At 43.9% G+C, this 19,259-nt stretch overlaps 1 protein-coding gene across 1 annotated transcript in view; it reads right to left on the reverse strand.

The window, feature by feature from the left end:
- Positions 1 to 533: 533 nt before the first annotated feature.
- LOC311045039 (zinc finger protein 521-like) overlaps positions 534 to 19,259 on the reverse strand; it is a gene marked incomplete at its 3' end in the record, with an annotated part of 24,227 nt that continues 5,501 nt past the window's right edge. The window contains exons 3-5 of the mRNA XM_084056850.1: positions 12,732 to 12,788; positions 724 to 948; positions 534 to 613 (exon numbers count right to left, since the gene is read on the reverse strand). Of these exons, the coding sequence (XP_083912976.1) occupies positions 534 to 613; positions 724 to 948; positions 12,732 to 12,788 (362 nt within the window). The remainder of the gene's footprint in view (positions 614 to 723; positions 949 to 12,731; positions 12,789 to 19,259) is intronic.

Raw genomic sequence — 19,259 nt, forward strand, 5'->3', positions numbered from 1 at the left:
CATTTCCGTCCACGAAAATATATTTTTTAATATCTTTAAAATGTATTTTACAATTTCCATTTCTGCTAAGCAGCAAGCTATAGATAATGTATGATTTGACACATTTGATATACAGTAAGACTTATTCACCCGACTGCAAAGGTGAAACGGAAGTCGGGGGGGGTGCAGACATCCGCCTTACAATCTGTGCATTTTCAGCACTTCCGTTCGTTACACGTTGAACAGTCTGTTAGGGCGGCAGCATTTGAAAACCGTGTGAGACAACAGTCTGTCTCTCGAGAGACTAGCCAAAAATAAAACAGGTGTTAAACAAAACTCGCTTTTAACCGAAGCATAAGGCGGCGCAGAGACATAAGGACACATCTACATACACAAAGTGTGGGAGCCGCTTTGACACAGCGAGAGACCATAAGGAGGGGATGCAGGTTGTGTAGGCGTACGCACGCACGCACGTACAGTATCCGCGTGACGTACGAGAGCTGCGTGCGTGCGTTGCGTGCGAGTGCGTGTAAACCGTTGGAAACCGACCAAGGTCATTGGTAGTCTAGTCTGGTGTTCGGGTGCTTTCCCTCGGCGTGGAGCACCCAGCGTGCGGTAGCACGCGGCATATTCTCTAGTGAAAGGAATTGAGTGGGAGTGGGGAGTGAGAGTTGCAAGAGCCCGAGTGGCAGAGAGAGTAGTGTGTGAGGGGAAAGAAGGCTCGGTGGGCTGAGCGTTGTTTACCTGTCAGCTGGCATTGATTAATCTTGTGTTCGGTGAGATCGCTCAGCGACTCGAACACCTGCCGGCAGCTGTCGCAGCTGTGCAGCGCCGGCTCGTCGTCCTCCTCCTCCTCTCCCTCCTCCTCCCTCTCCTCCTCTGGCGAGAGCAGCCTCTTCCTCCTCAGACGTCGCCCGGCCTCCTCACCACCACCATCCTCCGCCGCCCTCTCGAGGGCGCACTCTGGATCTGTTCGAAGACCAACAAGGAGGAAATGACAGTGCCACACAATAGTCAGACGGGGCGGCGGGTCACTCACCCCCCCCCTGCATGGCGAGGAGGCACTATAGTTTCCCCTCTGGGTGACAATAAAATGGATTTCTAGACTGCGGATTTAATAAAAACAATAATAAAAGGCTGTAATAAAAATGCAGGTTCAATTTGAGCTTCTGTAACTCAAAACCACTCACTCGCCATAACCCGTTGAGACCTGGAACGCGTCTGTGTCACTTTAGATTTCTTTGGGCTATTCAAAAAATAGCAGATATACAAGCTCATAGCGCGGCACCGAGTGCCGCGCTATGAGCTTGTAGATCTGCTATTTTTTGAAGAATCTTAATTTTTTTGTCAAAAAACTGTTAGGATTTAGAAAACTTTTAACATTTTTAAGAATCGCCTCAGGCCTCAATGGGATAACAGAACTAGTGGGCAGGTGAAGCGATGCACATGCACATGCTGCGAGACCTCACACCCAATGGCACGCACAAAAAGGAACACACACACACACACACACACACACACACACACACACACACACACACATGCATGCACGCACGCACACGCACACGCACACGCACACACATAAACACACACCTCTGTTATTAGAAAGGGTTTTAAGTTGTGTTTGCCCTGCTGCACCAAAGCAAAACTTCAGTATATGAAACTAGACTGATGGGAATATTTGTAGTTAATAAATCCAGGATTGCAGCTCTTTGGTTTGGACTAAAAGAAATATGAAATTCCACCGGAGTGCTGAATTGCATCAGTCGGTGTCCGACAAAGGGGAAAGCCCCAGCCATATAATGTAGACAGACATTGAGGCCAGTAGCTACTATGGGGTGTAAAAAAGCATAGCACAGTAACACACACAAAACCCGAGATTGGTGTGTTAAGACTGTTGTCACGACACACTTTCTCTGAATTATTCAGCCTTGCTCGCAGGCAGCCGCGGGTCGCGCACATCAATATTCTTCAATCCATCTGCAGTTTTGTCTCTTGTTGGCTTTGTGCTGTAGCAGTGCCAGGAGGTTGGCGAATGGACTACCTTGAACCAGCACTATAGGCATTAGGTTACAAACTACCAGCCCCGACAGGGATAGAGAGGTCTGCGTTATGAGGCAGCAGGTGACATAACGACGGCCAAAACAAACCTGCGTTCTTCGTTAGCGCGGCACACCTTAAGCATCTTGATTCAGAGGAATAGGAAATTGTGTGCAGAGCTAGCATCAGCATATTGTAATTAGGCAGCATGGCCTGCAGCCCCCTCTCTCTCCCCTGCTGTGACCATCACACTTCAGTACAATAAGACTGATTACAAAGCCATACTCACAATCAAACAATCATGCCCCACTAGTTTAGCTCCCAAAGCTTTGTGGGTGGGGGAGAGGAGGCCCTGTACTTCACCGGCAGCCATTTTGAGCCCCGCTGCTGCGAGTGTTCCTCAGCATGTCCCAAAACTCTGGAGGGGAACATTAGGAGGCCTGCGTTTTCTTTTTTTTTTTGCCTAGCACACGGTTAACACTGCCTAAGGACACGGAGGGAGCTGCTGCACCACCAGTGCGTGGCAGAGTCTGCCAAAGGAGCCCGGGCCCGCGTATGTATACACGGGGCGGCCATTTTAACCCATTTAGACCTGGAACGCATCTGTGTCACTTTAGAATTCTTTAGCTATTCAAAAATAGCAGATATACAAGCTCGTAGCGCGGCACCGAGTGCCGCGCTACGAGCTTGTAGATCTGCTATTTTTGAAAAATCGTGAAAACATTTTTTTTTACATTCTTTTTGAAAAACTGTTTTGGATTTAGATTTTTTTAAAGAATCGCCCACAGGTCTTAAAAGGTTAAAGTCCTCCTCCTCCTGTAGGGTGCTCTTACAGAGGAGCTGCGGAACTCCTCGAGGAGGAGGAGGAGGCATTCCAGAACTCATCAAGGCCACCCAGGATTTTTTCCTTCACTTTCCCCCCCACTCCCGCGCCAAGTATTGATGTAACATCACACCCTCCATTGTCCTTCCCTCTTGGCGACGGAGGAGGCTCTCGGAACATGCCCTCTAAAAATATCAGCACTGTGGTCCCCTGTGGGACCCATGCAGAACAGAACAGAAGGTGTTTCAAGAAAATGAAAATCCCCAACCCAATCCTCACAGATGCAGGCCCTCTCTCTCTTGCTCTGGGGCGGGTGGGGGTGGGGGTGGGGGTGGGGGTGGACGGGGGACGCTTTTTGACTAGGAGGCCAGAAGCCACACGATATAGACTTACAGTATGATTCATCCGCAACGTGCAGACAGAGACTTCACACAATGTGCTTTGAAATACCGTGAAAAGCTTCGTGTATTTTCACAGGCTTCCTCTCGTCTCGAGCAGCTGGTGGTCAAGAAGACGTCGGTGTGTTTTACAGTGGCCTTTTATATACGTCATCTATTTGCATAATATTTCGGCTTACCGTTGCAAAAAAAAGAGATGATTTATTGGCATTAGTGACATTTGAAACTCTTTACGAGGGAAAAAAAAAAGCTTTCGTGCACCAAGGTTTGATGATGTTAATGGTTTTAACATTTGGCTGGAAGGTATACCTTATACCTACACATTTGCTGGGAGGTTTTACTGTGACAAAACACAGGACACATAACAACTTAAATAATAAATAAGATGTGCCCGAACGAACCCAAGACATAGGCTATACTTATTTTTCAGTTTGAACTTCCACTCCCTTCTTTTCTCTCGACAACACCGCCAAGTTCAAGCTGCTGTGTCCAGTGGTTCTTAAGACAAGACAGTGCTCTCAACCGCCCATGCACCAGTGTTTCTGGTGCTGGAAGAGTAAACTGCTTGCGCGTTTGGGGGGTGTGTGTGGGGGGGGTGGGTAGTCGGGTGGGCTTGACAAGGGAAGGTCACGTCCAACCCTGGGATTAAAGAGTCCACGTCAATACTGAGGTTCCTGTGCCTCTGGGCCTCATACAGTAATCCATCAGATCAGGACATCCTCGGCTACCAGTCTCTACAGGCTGGACAGCAGATCAATACCACCATGCTTAGCCCATTAAGACCGGGAACGCGTCTGTGTCACTTAAAAAAGCATTATTTTACACTTTGGCTATTCAAAAATAGCAGATATACAAGCTCATAGCGCGGCACTCGTGCCGCGCTACGAGCTTGTAGATCTGCTATTTTTTTTAAATCGTGAAAATGCGTGCAAATCTTTGAATATGTATTGTTTTAAAGCGAACATTTTTTAACTCAAATCTTTTTTTCTGGGGGTCCCTGCCTGGAACAGAATATTTTGAGATGGGGGTCCGCGGCCAAATAGATATAATTTTGGGGGTCCTTGACATGAAAAAGTTTGAGAACCACTGATATAGAAACATGCGTTTTTTTCAGAATACTGCTGGGATTTGTAGAATCGGCTTCAGGTCTTGATGGGTTAGGATGGCTGACAATCACACACAGAATATGGAGGGGAAGGGGGTTGGGTCACATGTTGGAAAAAAAAAAAAAGATTTCAGCAGTGTTTCATTCTGGTTCATAAAAATCTAAGTTAGGTATAGGTCTCTCTGATGGGAACTATATTGACCACCAATCCATATTCTGATGAGGAAATTATGAGCTAGGTTACACACTGATGCTCATCCAGATGGGTATATTAAGGAAATTTAATTATTTACGAGGGAATTTAATAAAGATCTGAGTGCATAATTTTTCTTAAGATAAATCATCTTTAGATGGATAAAAGCTGATTGATATTACATGCAAAGAGGCTGGGAAAAGTGCGAACGTGATTGACATCTTTTACCGCTGTCTAATATCTGTCTGAGTCGGCATCCATCCATCATCCAGGCTCCTGTCTCTTATGGCGCCGGGTGACATTTATCATACCACAACTTTCATCTTGACCCCCCACCTTTATATTATTGAATATTTCTGCCCTTAACCCATTGAGGCCTGAGGTTCCGATTCTGCAAAATGTCTTCTAAATCCCAACAGTTTTCTGATAAACCTATGTTTCTATATCAGTGGTGCTCCATCTTTTTCATGCCAAGGACCCTCAAAAAAATTATATGTATTTGGCCGCGGACCCCCATCTCAAAATATGTTGTTCCAGGGACCCCCCCAGAAGCAAAGATTTGAGTTAAAAATGTTCGCTTTAAAAATATATATATTCAAAAGATTTGCACACATTGTAGATCTGCTATTTTTGAATAGCCGAAAGTGTAAAATAATGCTTTTTTTAGCTCGAATCTAAAAAATGACACAGATGCATTCCCGGTCTGAATGGGTTAAATATTTATAACGTTTTAATTGATGTTCTCCTCTCTGCTCTCACAGCCCCACCAGGGACCCCCTGGTCCCCAGCAGAGCAGCCTGCCCACGTCCCCCCCCCCCCACTGTCTGCATGGCCCCACACCGAGACCAGTGGGGACGTTGACCATGGAGAGAGAGGAGGAGGAAGGACGATGAGAGAACGGAGACACAGAGAGAGACGAAGAGAACAGCCTGGCAAAGCTGAAAAGCTCACAACGTCCATGTTAAACGTTCATTATGGAGAGAACACTCAGCTTAACCACAATGTTAAGCCCAATGGAAACATTGGCTTACACCCCCTTTAAAAAGATGTAAAGATATATGTTTTTGAGTGGTGCCAACCACTCCTACATTTGACCGTGTGTGTGTGTGTCCGTCCGTCCGTCCGTCCGTATGTTTGAGCACGGCCTCAACAGCTGCAGCTGATTGCAACACAAGGATGCAACCAAGGGGCAAGGCTTGGATATTTACGATGAGGCCAACACGGAAGCTTATGAATGGCCAGAGTGAGGCACTGTTTTACCCTGCGCCGACCTGCAGTGTCAGAAAGAATTTATTTTAACGCAAGTGAATGGGTTTTTGACAAACTTTAGACTAGATTTTCTTACCGTAATAAAAATTGTCATAAATTCTATATGCTTCCAGTCGCTAGTTTAAAGTCTCCTTTCAATCATCATGATATGCGTTTTGCTAAATTATGGTCCCATTTATTCTAAAATTGACGATAAAGTAGGCTATGCTCCAGGAGGGGCGGGATGATTTGATTGACAACCTACACAACCAATAGCATTCATTCCCCGCCCTGCTCTTGATTGACAAGCTACCCAACCAATAGCATTTTTGGGGGTTGTTTTCCGGTTCGCTGGTCACGTGTCTGGTCTCAACCAATAGCGTTTGAGTTCCGGCGTGGCCAACTGTATATATTAACGATGGAGGAATGCACGTTCCTGAACTATCGGCTTCATTTTCGTTCTGTAGAAAGCAGGGGAGTGGCTTTGTCCATTCCTTTTTTACAGTCTATGGATGCAACCAGTTACACTAATTCAAAGGCACCACTCTCTTCACACTGGGTGTAATTTTTTATAATAATAATAATAATAATAATGTTCACGTGATAACCAAGCACAAGGGAAAAGGGACGTGAAAGTTAAAGTCATACTATGTAACTTTTTTCATTAAACAAAGGTTATTCTTGATTTAATGTTTCACTGGTATGTTTTTCACAATAACCAACCATTCCACATAAATGTGATTTTGACAACTTCTCTCGACATTATTAAATACTAGCATTCGCGAGTGTCTGCCCCCGACACTCTTGCCGATATCAAGTAGGCACCGGAAATGTATTTATTTATGTATTTTATTGTTAATAAATATAATTTCTGACAACGTGTTGTGGCATTCCAAAATATGCTAGGGGTGTGCCGATACACTAATTTCACGAAACGATACGATACGATATTGGGCTCACAACTTCGATACGATTTCGATACGATACGATACGCACTTTTTTATTATGAAAATATATGGGGGAGAAAAAAAGCAAATGTGCAAACAAATAATTCTGTTTTTGCATTATTCAGACATGCAAACTTGTAGCTTTTCAGCTACAATAGCCGTTTTGAATCCAAATAGGGCAATAGTGTGACACCTGACCCGAAAAAACCCAACTTGTTGTCACCCTTTTCACCTCGGGGCTGTTTGCATGCCTGATTATTATTAATGTAAAAAAAAAGAAAACGTATCGCGATATATCGGCACACCCCTACTTAGTACCCTGCAGCATTCCTTCAGTAGACACATGCTGTAACGACAACAGAGCTACAAGAGGTGTCGACCAAGAAAAGACGACTCAGTGACGACTGACTTAAAAAAAAACTAAATTGGTACATGGAAAGTTGTAAATTAAGTGTAAGAAAGTGTGTCTTTTTTGCTTTTTTTTAAGCATCCCTGGTTCATTTCAGTCATTTATAACTTACATACATTCAAATCCAGCCCCAATACACAGAGGGTGAAGACTTAGGTCTGAAATCACAGAGGGCTACGCTCTCTCTTGCCCTTAAGACATATACTGTATCTGGGATCCAACGAGGCTCAACCCCGCGTGCCTTTACTATGTGCAATGAAAATACATCATTACCCGTTTCACCCATCTCCTCCATTTCCCCCACTGTTTCCCAGAGATCTTGATCATATGATGCCCCCTCCCTGGCGAACCCCCCCCCCCCCCCCCCCCCCGCCCGCCCTCCCTCCCCCACGTTCAAATTAAGAATTTATTTTAACCAGCGAGCAGCTTCTGTCGACACATGTCGGCGGGCCTGATCAAAGGTGTGCGCTCTCCTTTATCAGAGTGAGGGAGGCTGTCAGAAATAGGAGGACATTAAGATTGAATAACCTTCACACGGTTGCCGGCGCCTCATTATTTAAAAATCTAAAACTTTTGCGCCGAACACCCGCTCATATATAGGTCACACTACATCCTAATACCACGTGTGCCTCCGAGTGTATCCTCTATGCTGTGTGTGGATGGGATGTGGGGCTCGCCACTTAGCCCGTCACATCCACTGATCCCCCCCCCCCATCATTAAAGAATGTCACGATCCGGCGATGAGGCTTGTGTGAGCTTGACGTTTGCCAGGCTGTTAACAGTCGTCGCACATTTGCATTTCGAGAAAGAGAGGGACTCGTTAGTCATATGGTTTGTTAGCGAAATTTTTATTTAAGTCACACCGATTCGGCGTTAAGGGAGTATAGTTACAAACCCATTTTTATACCTTTTAAAGACAAATGGTTATTTGTGGAGGGCAAAATAGATGACGAAAATGAAGCCACGGTGAACACCGAACACTTTACACTACATGCATTAACCCATTGATACCTGGAACGCATCTGTGTCACTTTAGATGTCTTTGGCTATTCAAAAATAGCAGATATACAAGCTCATAGCGCGGCACCGAGTGCCGCGCTATGAGCTTGTAGATCTGCTATTTTTGAAAAATCTTTTTTTTTTTTAATTAGATTTTTTTCCAAAAACTGTTATGATTTTGATTTTTTTTAAGAATCGGCTCAGATCTTAATGGGTTAAGTCTGCATGTTTGTTATCGTCTCAGTTTATGTGCCACGAATCAACAGTACATTCATGAAAATTGCACGATGCATGCTGAGAGTACGACGGAGCAGTACAAACAGAGAGAGAATATGCCAAACAATTACAGGAAGGTGGAACACCAAACAATACACAAACAACACATGGGTTTGCAGCACTACCATGAGGGTTTGTTGCACCATAACATAACATCACAGGTACCATCACAGATGGCTTCAATTCGCCACTCAAACCTTTGTACCAAAAAAAGGATAAAGGACGAAAAAGGAAATCAAAGCGACTGAACGAGAGACATGATATCAACGTATCAAATGCACTCTCTTGTCTGCCTTTCTCGTCTCTTCCTCTCTCTCCTTCCTGCCTCCGTCTCTTTCGCTCTCTCACAGAGAGGGATAATATTGAACGAAAGCGCCTTGCCACGCCATTAGTGCAGGTAAGACAACAAAGGAAATTAATAATAGAGAATACGATTTTCTGAAGTGTTGGGAGTGAAAAGAGTCCCTGTTTCCTCCGCCTCTTCCATGCTGTAGTGAGCCCTGCAGTGCATTGATCTGTGGGCTGCCTCAGCCAGAGCCAGAGCCCCAGCCTCAGCTCAGACACGCCGCACTGTTCTCTACGCACCATGCTAACAGCTATGCCACCTCGCCAATATCCAGACAACCCCCTTCAGATCTCTCCAAAACACTTCCAATCGCCTCAGTCCACTCCACTTAACCCATTGAGACCTGAAGCCGATTCTACATGTCTCCTAAATCTCAACAGTTTTCTGAAAAACGTATGTTTCTATATCAGTGGTGCTCAATCTTTTTCATGTCAAGGACCCCCCAACATTATATGTTTTTGGCCGCGGACCCCCATCAAAATATGTTGGTTCCAGGGACCCCCAGAAGCAAAGATTTGAGTTAAAAATGTTCGCTTTAAAAATATGTATATTCAAAGATTTGCACACATTTTCACGAATTTTCAAAAATAGCAGATCTACAAGCTCGTAGCGCGGCACTCGGTGCCGCGCTACGAGCTTGTATATCTGCTATTTTTGAATAGCCCAAAGTGTAAAATAATGCTTTTTTGCTCAAATCTAAAAATGACACAGTTCCAGGTCTTAATGGGTTAAGACGGAGCTGACACACACGCACGCTTCCGCAAAAACAGACCCCCAAAAAACAGACCCAGCGGCAAAAAGAAAAACAATAGAGAGAGAAGAAAGGAAGAGAGAAAAAGAAGAGGCAAAGAGAGGAACGTATATATATACAAAAAGAGAGTAGAAAGAGCAAGGAGCATGTGGTTATAATTACACACAGGCAAGCACAGTGGTAAAGCCAAGCTGCGAGATCTTAAGCCTGCTCGACACTCTCCGGGTAAAAAAAGCGCACTGCCTCATTAAATCTCAGATATCACACTGTTCCTGCCCCTCTCTACACTAAGTACAATACTGTCTGTCTTTCACGCGGCCTCTTTTGTTAGCATTTCTTCCTTTTTAGCCTGACGTATCAAACGTGAATGAAGGAAAATAGGGGATGCAGGACCTGCAGACAAACAGAATGACACGACTGGGGGTCTACTTACGAGGCAGCTCTCAACAACCATGTCTGATTAACCCCTTCGAACCGGGAACGCGTCCGTGTAACCACTTAAATGCATATTTTATACTTTGGCTATTCAAAAATAGCAGATCTACAAGCTCATAGCGCGGCACCGAGTGCCGCACTATGAGCTTGTAGATCTGCTATTTTTGAAAAATCTTGAACATTTGCGCAAATATTTGAATATATATATATTTTTTAAAGGAAAGATTTTTGACTCAAATCTTTGCTTCTGGGGGTCCCTGGAACAAAATATTTTGAGATGGGGGTCGGCGGCCAAATGCATATAATTTTGGGGGTCCTTGACATGAAAAAGTTTGAGCACCACTGATATATTATTATAGCAACATAAGTTGTTCAGAAAACTGTTAGGATTTAGAAGACATGTTGTAGAATCGGAACCTGCAGGTCTAAACGGGTTAAGCCTGGAGTTTGTCAGGAGCCTAATGGCTATTGTAGCCGTGTCAATCAAAGGGCTAAACGCATGAAAAGCAGGTGAGCTTTATTTAATTATTTCTCATTTCTTCTCACTTCACATTAAAGCAGCTAATTCCGGCCAGCATTTTAACCACTGACTGGATTACTGTTTTCCGATTGAAAGGCGGGCCTGAGAGTGACATTTTTGGAAGGTGAGCAAAAATCTCCAAAACTTTTGCCCCCCCGCAAACAAACTGCTCACCGATCACATCGACCATTCATTCGTCAAGCAGCATCTTTGAGGATGGGGGGGGTTTAAAAAATAAATCAGTCAGACGAAGTCAAATGAGGAAAGTGAGAAATTAATTTGTGCGCCCTCTTGATTTCTCCACAGGCAGACATCGATCATGTGGCGGCTGTCTACTACCCTCCACTCTGGAGATGGAAGGTGGCGGAGGGGATGAGGGAGAAGAAGAAGGGAGAGAGGCATGTGTCTGAGGGGGTCGCTGTAATCAGGCACACTCATTAGCTCTGCTTTGGCTCTGGATGACAGGAGGTCTCCCCGGCAATGTCTGTGCCTCTTCTGCCCAGTCCTTCATACCCCTCAGCTGGGGTTACCGGCGCCAAGGAGCCAGCCACCCCCCCCTCCACCCCACCCACCTCCCTCCAACACCCCCACGCCAATACCTATCAATACGAATGAACGAATGCAGCCGCAGGCCATGGGGCGTGCTTTGTCTTCCCAGGAATGATTATATTTTTGGGTGGTATTTTTTTTCCCCGCTTGATTGGATGAAAACATTATTATAAAAGGGAAGAATGAGTTGCATGCAACAAAGGAACAGAGCTAGACTCAAATCAAGCAACGCCAAGAGCATTTTATAGTACTGTACGTGCCCCCGAACTGAGAGAGAGACACCAGAGGCATTGGGCCACTTGAGTGCAAGAATCTTAGCATAGAAACCTGACCAGCTCTAAACTGCAAGGGTTGAGGAGAGGACAGCGGGTAATGCAAACAAATTAATATAATGAGCACAGTGATTGAGAAAAACCTGTAACTCTATTTTGGGCATGACATTATCTCAGTGAAAATTGCAAAAATTGTCAAAAATAGTTTAAAATAAAAAACGGAAAATAGCAAATCTACAAGCTCACGTGTTTCGATGCAATGGATTGTGAGCTGGTAGATCTGCTATTTTTGGCTATTCATTATATGACAAAGTATATAGGTACTGTATAAGTGGTTATGCAGCCCTTGTTTTCTTTTTTTTTCTCTTTTTTGCATAGAAATCTCTCTTTGACGGGGCTAAAAGCGCTTTGGGTAAAAAAGCCGGACTATCGTGGCAGACACGAGAGTACCCAGGGTCCCCAGCCTGCTGGGCAAAGCCATCCATATCGGGTTTAAAATAACCACGCATGAGACTTAACCTTTACCAGAGACAAATGAAATGAAACTATACGGCGTGGTGCGTCAGGACCAGGACTCATTCATAGGGGGCTTTTCTGCAAGCCTGACCTGAATTACCGCTCTGTTCCTGGAGGGCCACCGTGAATGGCACGAGAGGAGACAGGACACATTCATCTGGCCAGCTCTATTCTACATCATATACAGAGGGCCCGGGAAACAAAGACACACACACACACACACACACACACACACACACACACACACACACCTAAACACACAGGACAGGACACATGCGCACACGTTGTACGCACCGAGGCAGACTTCTGCACACCTGCATATGCACACATGCGTATATGTACAGGTATACATGCGCGCTTGTGTGTGTGTGTGTGTGTGTGTGTGTGTGTGTGTGTGTGTGTGTGTGTGTGTGTGTGTGTGTGTGTGCACAATCATGCATGCATGTAGGAACACAACAAACTTTTGTGGACTTACTAATACACACACAAAGGGCAAGCATAATGATCTACACAGCTCTGTATTTCCTTTTGAGCGCGCGCGCGCGCGCGCGCGCGCGCACGCACGCACGCACGCACACACACACACACACACACACACACACACACACACACACACACACACACACACACACACACACACACACACACACACACACACACACACACACACACACACACACACACACACACACACATGCACAACAGAGTCGAGCGAAAGCACAAAGGGAAAGCAACACACGAGCAGAACACATTTCATTTCATTCTGGACACAGTGATGTGAACTCAGGTTTCACAGAGAGAGACACAAAAAAACAAAACACAGGCACACACTGGCAAATGGACACACACACACACAGACGCACACACACACACACACACACCACTTTTCCAGCCCAAAATGATGAAATATGAAATGGAGCATTACCGCTCGGAATGGCAGTCTGCCCAGGACTGTGCTGGTCTTCTGTCACATTGTCTTCTACTGCCAGAAAACGAGGGAAGAAAAAGAGAGAGGGAAGAAACGGTTAACAGCGGAAAAAAAAAACAAGTTTAGACACTTTTGAAGCTTTTCCTCCTTAACCCATTGATACCTGGAACGCTTCTGTGTCACTTTAGATGTCTTTGGCTATTCAAAAATTGCAGATATACAAGCTCATAGCGCGGCACCGAGTGCCGCGCTATGAGCTTGTAGATCTGCTATTTTTGAAAAATCTTGAAAACATTTTTTTTTTTTCCCAAAAAAATTTATGATTTAGATTGTTTGAAAGAATCGCCTCAGGTCTTAATGGGTTAAAATAAAAAATATTTACTATTGAGATTTTTTTCTCGTATGGAAACTCCGGGAGATTTCAACAGCTTTCGACAGTTCAAACCCGTGGTTTGGGAATCCATGAAAGCCTTTCATATGTATGAGGAGGGGGATTTTTTTTTTTGGCAACAAAGCAAACAGCCACCCATGTAAATAACATATTGGACTGGGTAATGACGTGATGAATTATGAACGTCTCCCATGAAACGCTACCCTCCCAACGTCAACAGTGACCCAGTGAAAAACACCTTGCTGACTCTGCTGCAGAGAGAAGCATAGTGGGTAGCTGCACTACATCATACACGTGTACAACATCAAGTATACCTGAATAAGCCATGCAAAAAAAAAGGCAAACGCGAAATGAAGGACTAGACACACGTATCCCATAAGCATTTTTCATTTATAAATTTGAAATAGTTTATGCCTTTAACCCATTGAGGCCTGAGGTTCCGATTCTGCAAAATGTCTTCTAAATCCTAAACTATCATAGTTTAGGATTATTTCTATATCAGTGGTTTTCAAACTTTTTCATGTCAAGGACCCCCAAAATGATATGAATTTGGCCGGGGACCCCCATCTCAAAATATTTTGTTCCAGGGACCCCCAGAAGCAAAGATTTGAGTTACAATAGTTTGCTTTAAAAAAGATTGATTAAAAGATTTGCCCACATGTTCACGATTTTTCATAAATAGCAGATATACAAGCTCGTAGCGCGGCACTCGGTGCCGCGCTACGAGCTTGTATATCTGCTATTTTTGAATAGCCAAAGTGTAAAATAATGCCTTTTAGCTCAAATCAAAAAGTGACACAGATGCGTTCCTGGTCTAAATGGGTTAATAGTTTGCGGACAGTTTTTTAACTCTACAATTGTCAAAAATAATGACAGCATCACTGAGAGACCCTGCCATTAGGCCGATGGCACCCGAATCACTTTTGTGACGGCAGCAGCACTAGCCTTGCCAAACAGGACTTGGTATGTTTGAAAAGAGATGGGAACCTTTTTTTTTAGCTGGTTGAAAGTTCCTTGTGACACGTCAAGTACAACTAAATGGATTTGAACAGCGAGAAGAGAACAAAAGAGTCTCCCCACCTGCTCAATGTAAAACGAGGGGTCTCACCGTCGTCAGTTCCTACGCCTCTCTACATCTCACCCCTGCAGTTGAAAATGCCTTTTTCTATCTAGCCTTTCATTTTCCCGAGCAAAGAAGGAAGGGGGGGAGTCTGACAGGACCTCCCAGTAGGGGAGCGTGGCAGTGACTGCCAAAGCAGAAAACTGGCGCACTTTTAAAAAATCGCACAAAGTCTCCTGTACTTTGCATAATTAAGGCTGGATCCTACGGTGGCAGGAGCCTTTCCCTCAGGGGAGCCTGAGTCAATGTCGAGCAGGGTGTCAGACCTCAGTGAGAAATGAAGAGGAAAAGTGTCGGGCAGCTTTTTCGTGTGAAGACGGCAAAAAGACAGAGCGACCATGTTTCATTGTCAGGCCTTGACCGGCCAACAGCACTGAACGCCAGTCATGTGTTAAAGGAATCCCCATAAAAAAGCACTTTTCAAGATGACCTACAAGAGAGAGGGTATATTCCTTTAAACCACTTTCAAACCTGGCGTCCCGGTTTGCGTCGTGAACATTTTCCAACGTGGTCAACAATTCACAAGATGTTAAAGAGAGTGAAAATATCAAGTCTACAAACGTAGAGAGCTTGTAGATCTGATATTTTAGCTTTTCACCGTATGTAACTATATAGCGCTTCAGTGGTTAACATAGAAAATACCCTTTTTTTCCCCCAGGGACCAAAAGAAACCTTCTGAAACACCACAAATTGTTATAATTTTCTGAGTGATATTCCTATTGAATATTATGCTAAATACATAGCCATAAGCCTGCCAATTAATTAGCAGAGTCCGTTAACAGCGACGGAAGAGAGGTATAGTAGTTGGGACACAGTGGAGGAATGTCCCACAGATCCAGCAAGGCAGACTGTATACCCAGTCAACACAGAGACCTTGTCTTGTCGAGGGGGGTCTTATGGCTCTTTTATACATGGCTGTGCGCCGTGTCATGCCACCAAAAAATGGCAGATCTACAAGCTCACAACGCGTCGCACACAACCTTATTATGAGCTTTGTAGATCTGCTATTTTCCAGCGCAAGACACCGGCACACAACTAAGTATAAATCACCCTTCAGTGACTGACACCCTGAGAGTTTAATGAGTTTCTCCGGCGCTGTTGAGCGCCTTTGCATCCGGGATCATTTAAATGGGCAAGGATGCGGTGTGTGTGGGGGGGGGGGGTCCTAATAAATCTCCCATGGTTCTATCAGAGATTGGTGTAGGGAGCTGGAGTTTGTGTTTTGATTATCGTCCCTGCTGGCAAGATAAGGGAGTTGAGGCAGAAAATTTCCATTTTACAATGCCATCAGAACTTACACGTTAACTGCGGTTTGTCGCCACTGCGACCATATTAAAAGTTTTTGCCATTCAAACTGAGCAATTTTCACTCTAGTTTCAAATTCTCCCCTATTCGCAAACTCACAGCATGGTCATTAATAGATTGCTAAGCAGGCAGACACTGGTCGGAGGAGGTCAGCTGTCATGTAAGGACAAAGCCCTTGATATATTTCATAGAGGCCAGCCATTTCATTCACAATCTCAGCATAATGAGATTTTTTTTTGGTGTGTTAATGAGTAAATGTTTTAATCAATATAGTGTAGAGCTCTTAATCACACCGTAATGAATGTAACCAAAGGTGAATACATTTCAGTTCAACACAACCACTATCAGTTAATTAATTTTTGACATGGAAGTGTGTGTCACTCTGACTGTGACATGTTGTAATTGTGCTGCTAGGTTTTGCTGATACAATGCTGAACACACTTGGGGCTAAATTGGCACTGCTCCTTTGATTTTCAGAAAATGGAGCAGGAATTATAATAATAACGCAAAACAAGTGTCATACACAGTAAAATCCTGAGAGTTAGTTTAACTCTTAAGTGTAAAGATTGCCTCACGAGGGGCCATTGTTACATGCTCAGAGTTAAATAAACACTCAGGACTTTACTGTGTAGTCTTAAAGGCCACTAATTAACATACTATCCACACACGCGCACACGCGCACACACACACACACACACACACACACACACACACACACACACACACACACACACAGTGACATGTCATTATGCTGTGATTGGCAATCCCCAAGACAAGCCTCATCACTCTGTGGATGAATTCATTTCACACAAAACAAGATGCAACGGACAAACACGACCATCACCAAATGCAGTGAATGTTCTACAATACATACTGTAATGTACATAACCTACAGTCTGTTATACAATACATACTGTAATGTACATAACCTACAGTCTGTTATACAATACATACTGTAATGTACATAACCTACAGTCTGTTATACAATACATACTGTAATGTACATAACCTACAGTCTGTTATACAATACACATACATATATTTAGTTCCAGGAACCCCCAGAAGCAAAGATTTGAGTTACAAAAAAAACAAAAAAAATCTAATATTTGCACAGCTTTTCATGATTTTTCATAAATAGCAGATCTACAAGCTCATAGCGCGGCACTCGGTGCCGCGCTATGAGCTTGTATATCTGCTATTTTTGAATAGCCCAACGAAATCTAAAAATGACACACAGTTGCGTTCCCGGTCTTAAAGAGTTCCTTGATCATACTACAGCGTCACACAGAAGCTTAATTATAAAGCCATATTCCTTAATAATGCACAGCCCCTGGAATGGTATGGTGTTACACCACATGTGTTAAGTCGTCCGATTCCGTGACCTGTCTTCATTGCAGTTGGCAGGACGCGGCGGGACGTAAACTGAATTCGATAGGTAACCAAATGTGGTGTAACTGGGATGCACTTCCGCCACGTCATCAGCCCTATAGGCAATCACAGATCGGAGCTCAACTTTTTACAACAACGAAGAAGAAGAAATGTAGCATAACTGTTGTTTATAGATCAAGTCATTGTAAGACGATAATGTGATTCATCATTTTTTCTTTGGGATACATACTGTAATGCACTGTAATGTTTAATGTAGACAGTAGTATGTTATGCACATTACAGTGTACTCTGTACATAACAGTGCCTGTTAGTACATACTGTAATATACAGTACGGTATCTACATTAAAGTGTAATGAACATACATATACATACAACATACACATACCGCAGTGCCTGTTATACAGTACATACATACTGTAATGTACACAGAGTGTAGTAACTGTTATACAGTATTGCAATGTACATAAAGTAGTGTCTGTGATACCGTATAGTGCAAGTAGTGGTTCTCACTTTTTCATGTCAAGGACCCCCAAATGAATATGTAATTGGTCGCGGGCACCCATCTGAAAATATGTTGTACCAGCAGGGACCCCCATACAAGATTTGTGTTCTTAAAAATATTCCACTATTTTAAAAAAAATGGTTCTAAGAGCCTGTAGAGCATGTAGATAGGCTACTTTCAAACAGCCGATGTATGTAGGGTTAAGTGGTTAAACTGTGTTTTTTCAATACATTTTTTCATTATTTTTTAATAATTGTTGGGGAAAATGAAAAGAAAATACAACAATAGAAAATAAAAAAAGTAAAGAAAAAAGGAATCGAAAAAACATGGCCCCCTCACTTATTAGGAGGACAGTATGAGTCACCAGAAACAAGGACAGGTGTTTTTGATGAATCTATCATCATAGGAAGGGGGCGTGTCTGATAAAATGAACATCAAATATCTAAATACTGAATCAAGCAACTTAAAAAAAACTGTCTGGGGTGCTCACAAAAGCCTGAGTAGACGTAAAAAATGACCACAAACATGTTTGAAAGTGAAATATCCCTTAAAGTGGATAACACTGTGTATCCTTCACTGTGTAGTCGTCTAGTCGAGAGTGAAAAGAATGTGTGTGTGTGTGTGCGCGTGCATGCTTGTGCTTGTGTGCATGCACACAAGTGTGCGTGTGTGCCTGTATACTGTATGCATGAATGTGTGTATATGGCTATATCTCGCAGCTCCTACTCAGACCCTCAAGCCCTGAGTGTGTTCGTGGATATGCGTGACTCATCTGCTTGGTTACAAGGCGGTTCGGACGATACGGCGGCAAACACAATGGCTGTGTAATCCGCCCTGACTGACCGGCAAGGAGACACTCGCCACGGGGACCGCAACTCAATTTAGCTCGGGTCAGGAGGTCAACCCTCCTCAATTAGGGCCGGGGGAAGGGGGAGGGGGGGAGGGTTGGGTGGGACACACACACACACACACCGCACATGAATAACTTTCATAATGAGCATTATTTGAACTGGTGATTAGTGTCATAAATAATTTGCAAGGGAGGGCTATATGTTAATCACGTTGCGTAACATTTTGTAATCCTCCCATATAACCGCAGCGTACTGTTAAGGTATAAGCAACACACAGGACAGGAGCAGAACGCTGTGAAGAAATTAACCCTCTCGTAGCAATAACGTAGCGCGTAGCATCGAGAATTCTGTCGTGTCATAGGAATGTAAACTTACACGGTAAAATCCTCTGTTAATTCATTTGTTTGGAACTCTGAGAGTGTACAAATTTGATTACTTTTGTAGACTTTTGCATACTGTATACACTACAGGCAAGCTGGACGATAAAGAAACAAATAAGCCAAGTATTAGCCTATATATCACTTCATTTGGAGCGAGGGGAGAGAATCAATCGGGTGCCAGTGAATCAGAGGGCCATCTCCATGTGGCAGACAGCCCATGACAACAGGAGAGACACATGCCATGAAAATAAGAGGAGATATCGGCCAGCTCCCGTGACACCCAGCCCAACTCTCCGAGCCTCATGTCAGGAACACTGACAGCCATGCTAATGGGATTTTTCCATGGCTCCATCATAATTTTCCTTAATGATAATACTAACCATATTTTTTGTGTCACATTAGAAAAGTGTTAATGGGTGTTATGCCACAGATCATTAATTGTGGGAAGGGCCAGAATAATGCAGCAGGTCTCCCTAAAACCGTATAGCACGCTGTAAAAATCCTGAGTGTTCGTTTAACTCGTTTGTAACTCTCCGAGTGACAATTGGATGAATTAACGCTGAGGATTTTACTGTGCTGCACACTG

The sequence above is a fragment of the Gymnoscopelus microlampas genome (genome assembly GCF_963454915.1).
Source record: "Gymnoscopelus microlampas genome assembly, chromosome: 5".
Classification (NCBI taxonomy): Eukaryota; Metazoa; Chordata; class Actinopteri; order Myctophiformes; family Myctophidae; genus Gymnoscopelus; species Gymnoscopelus microlampas.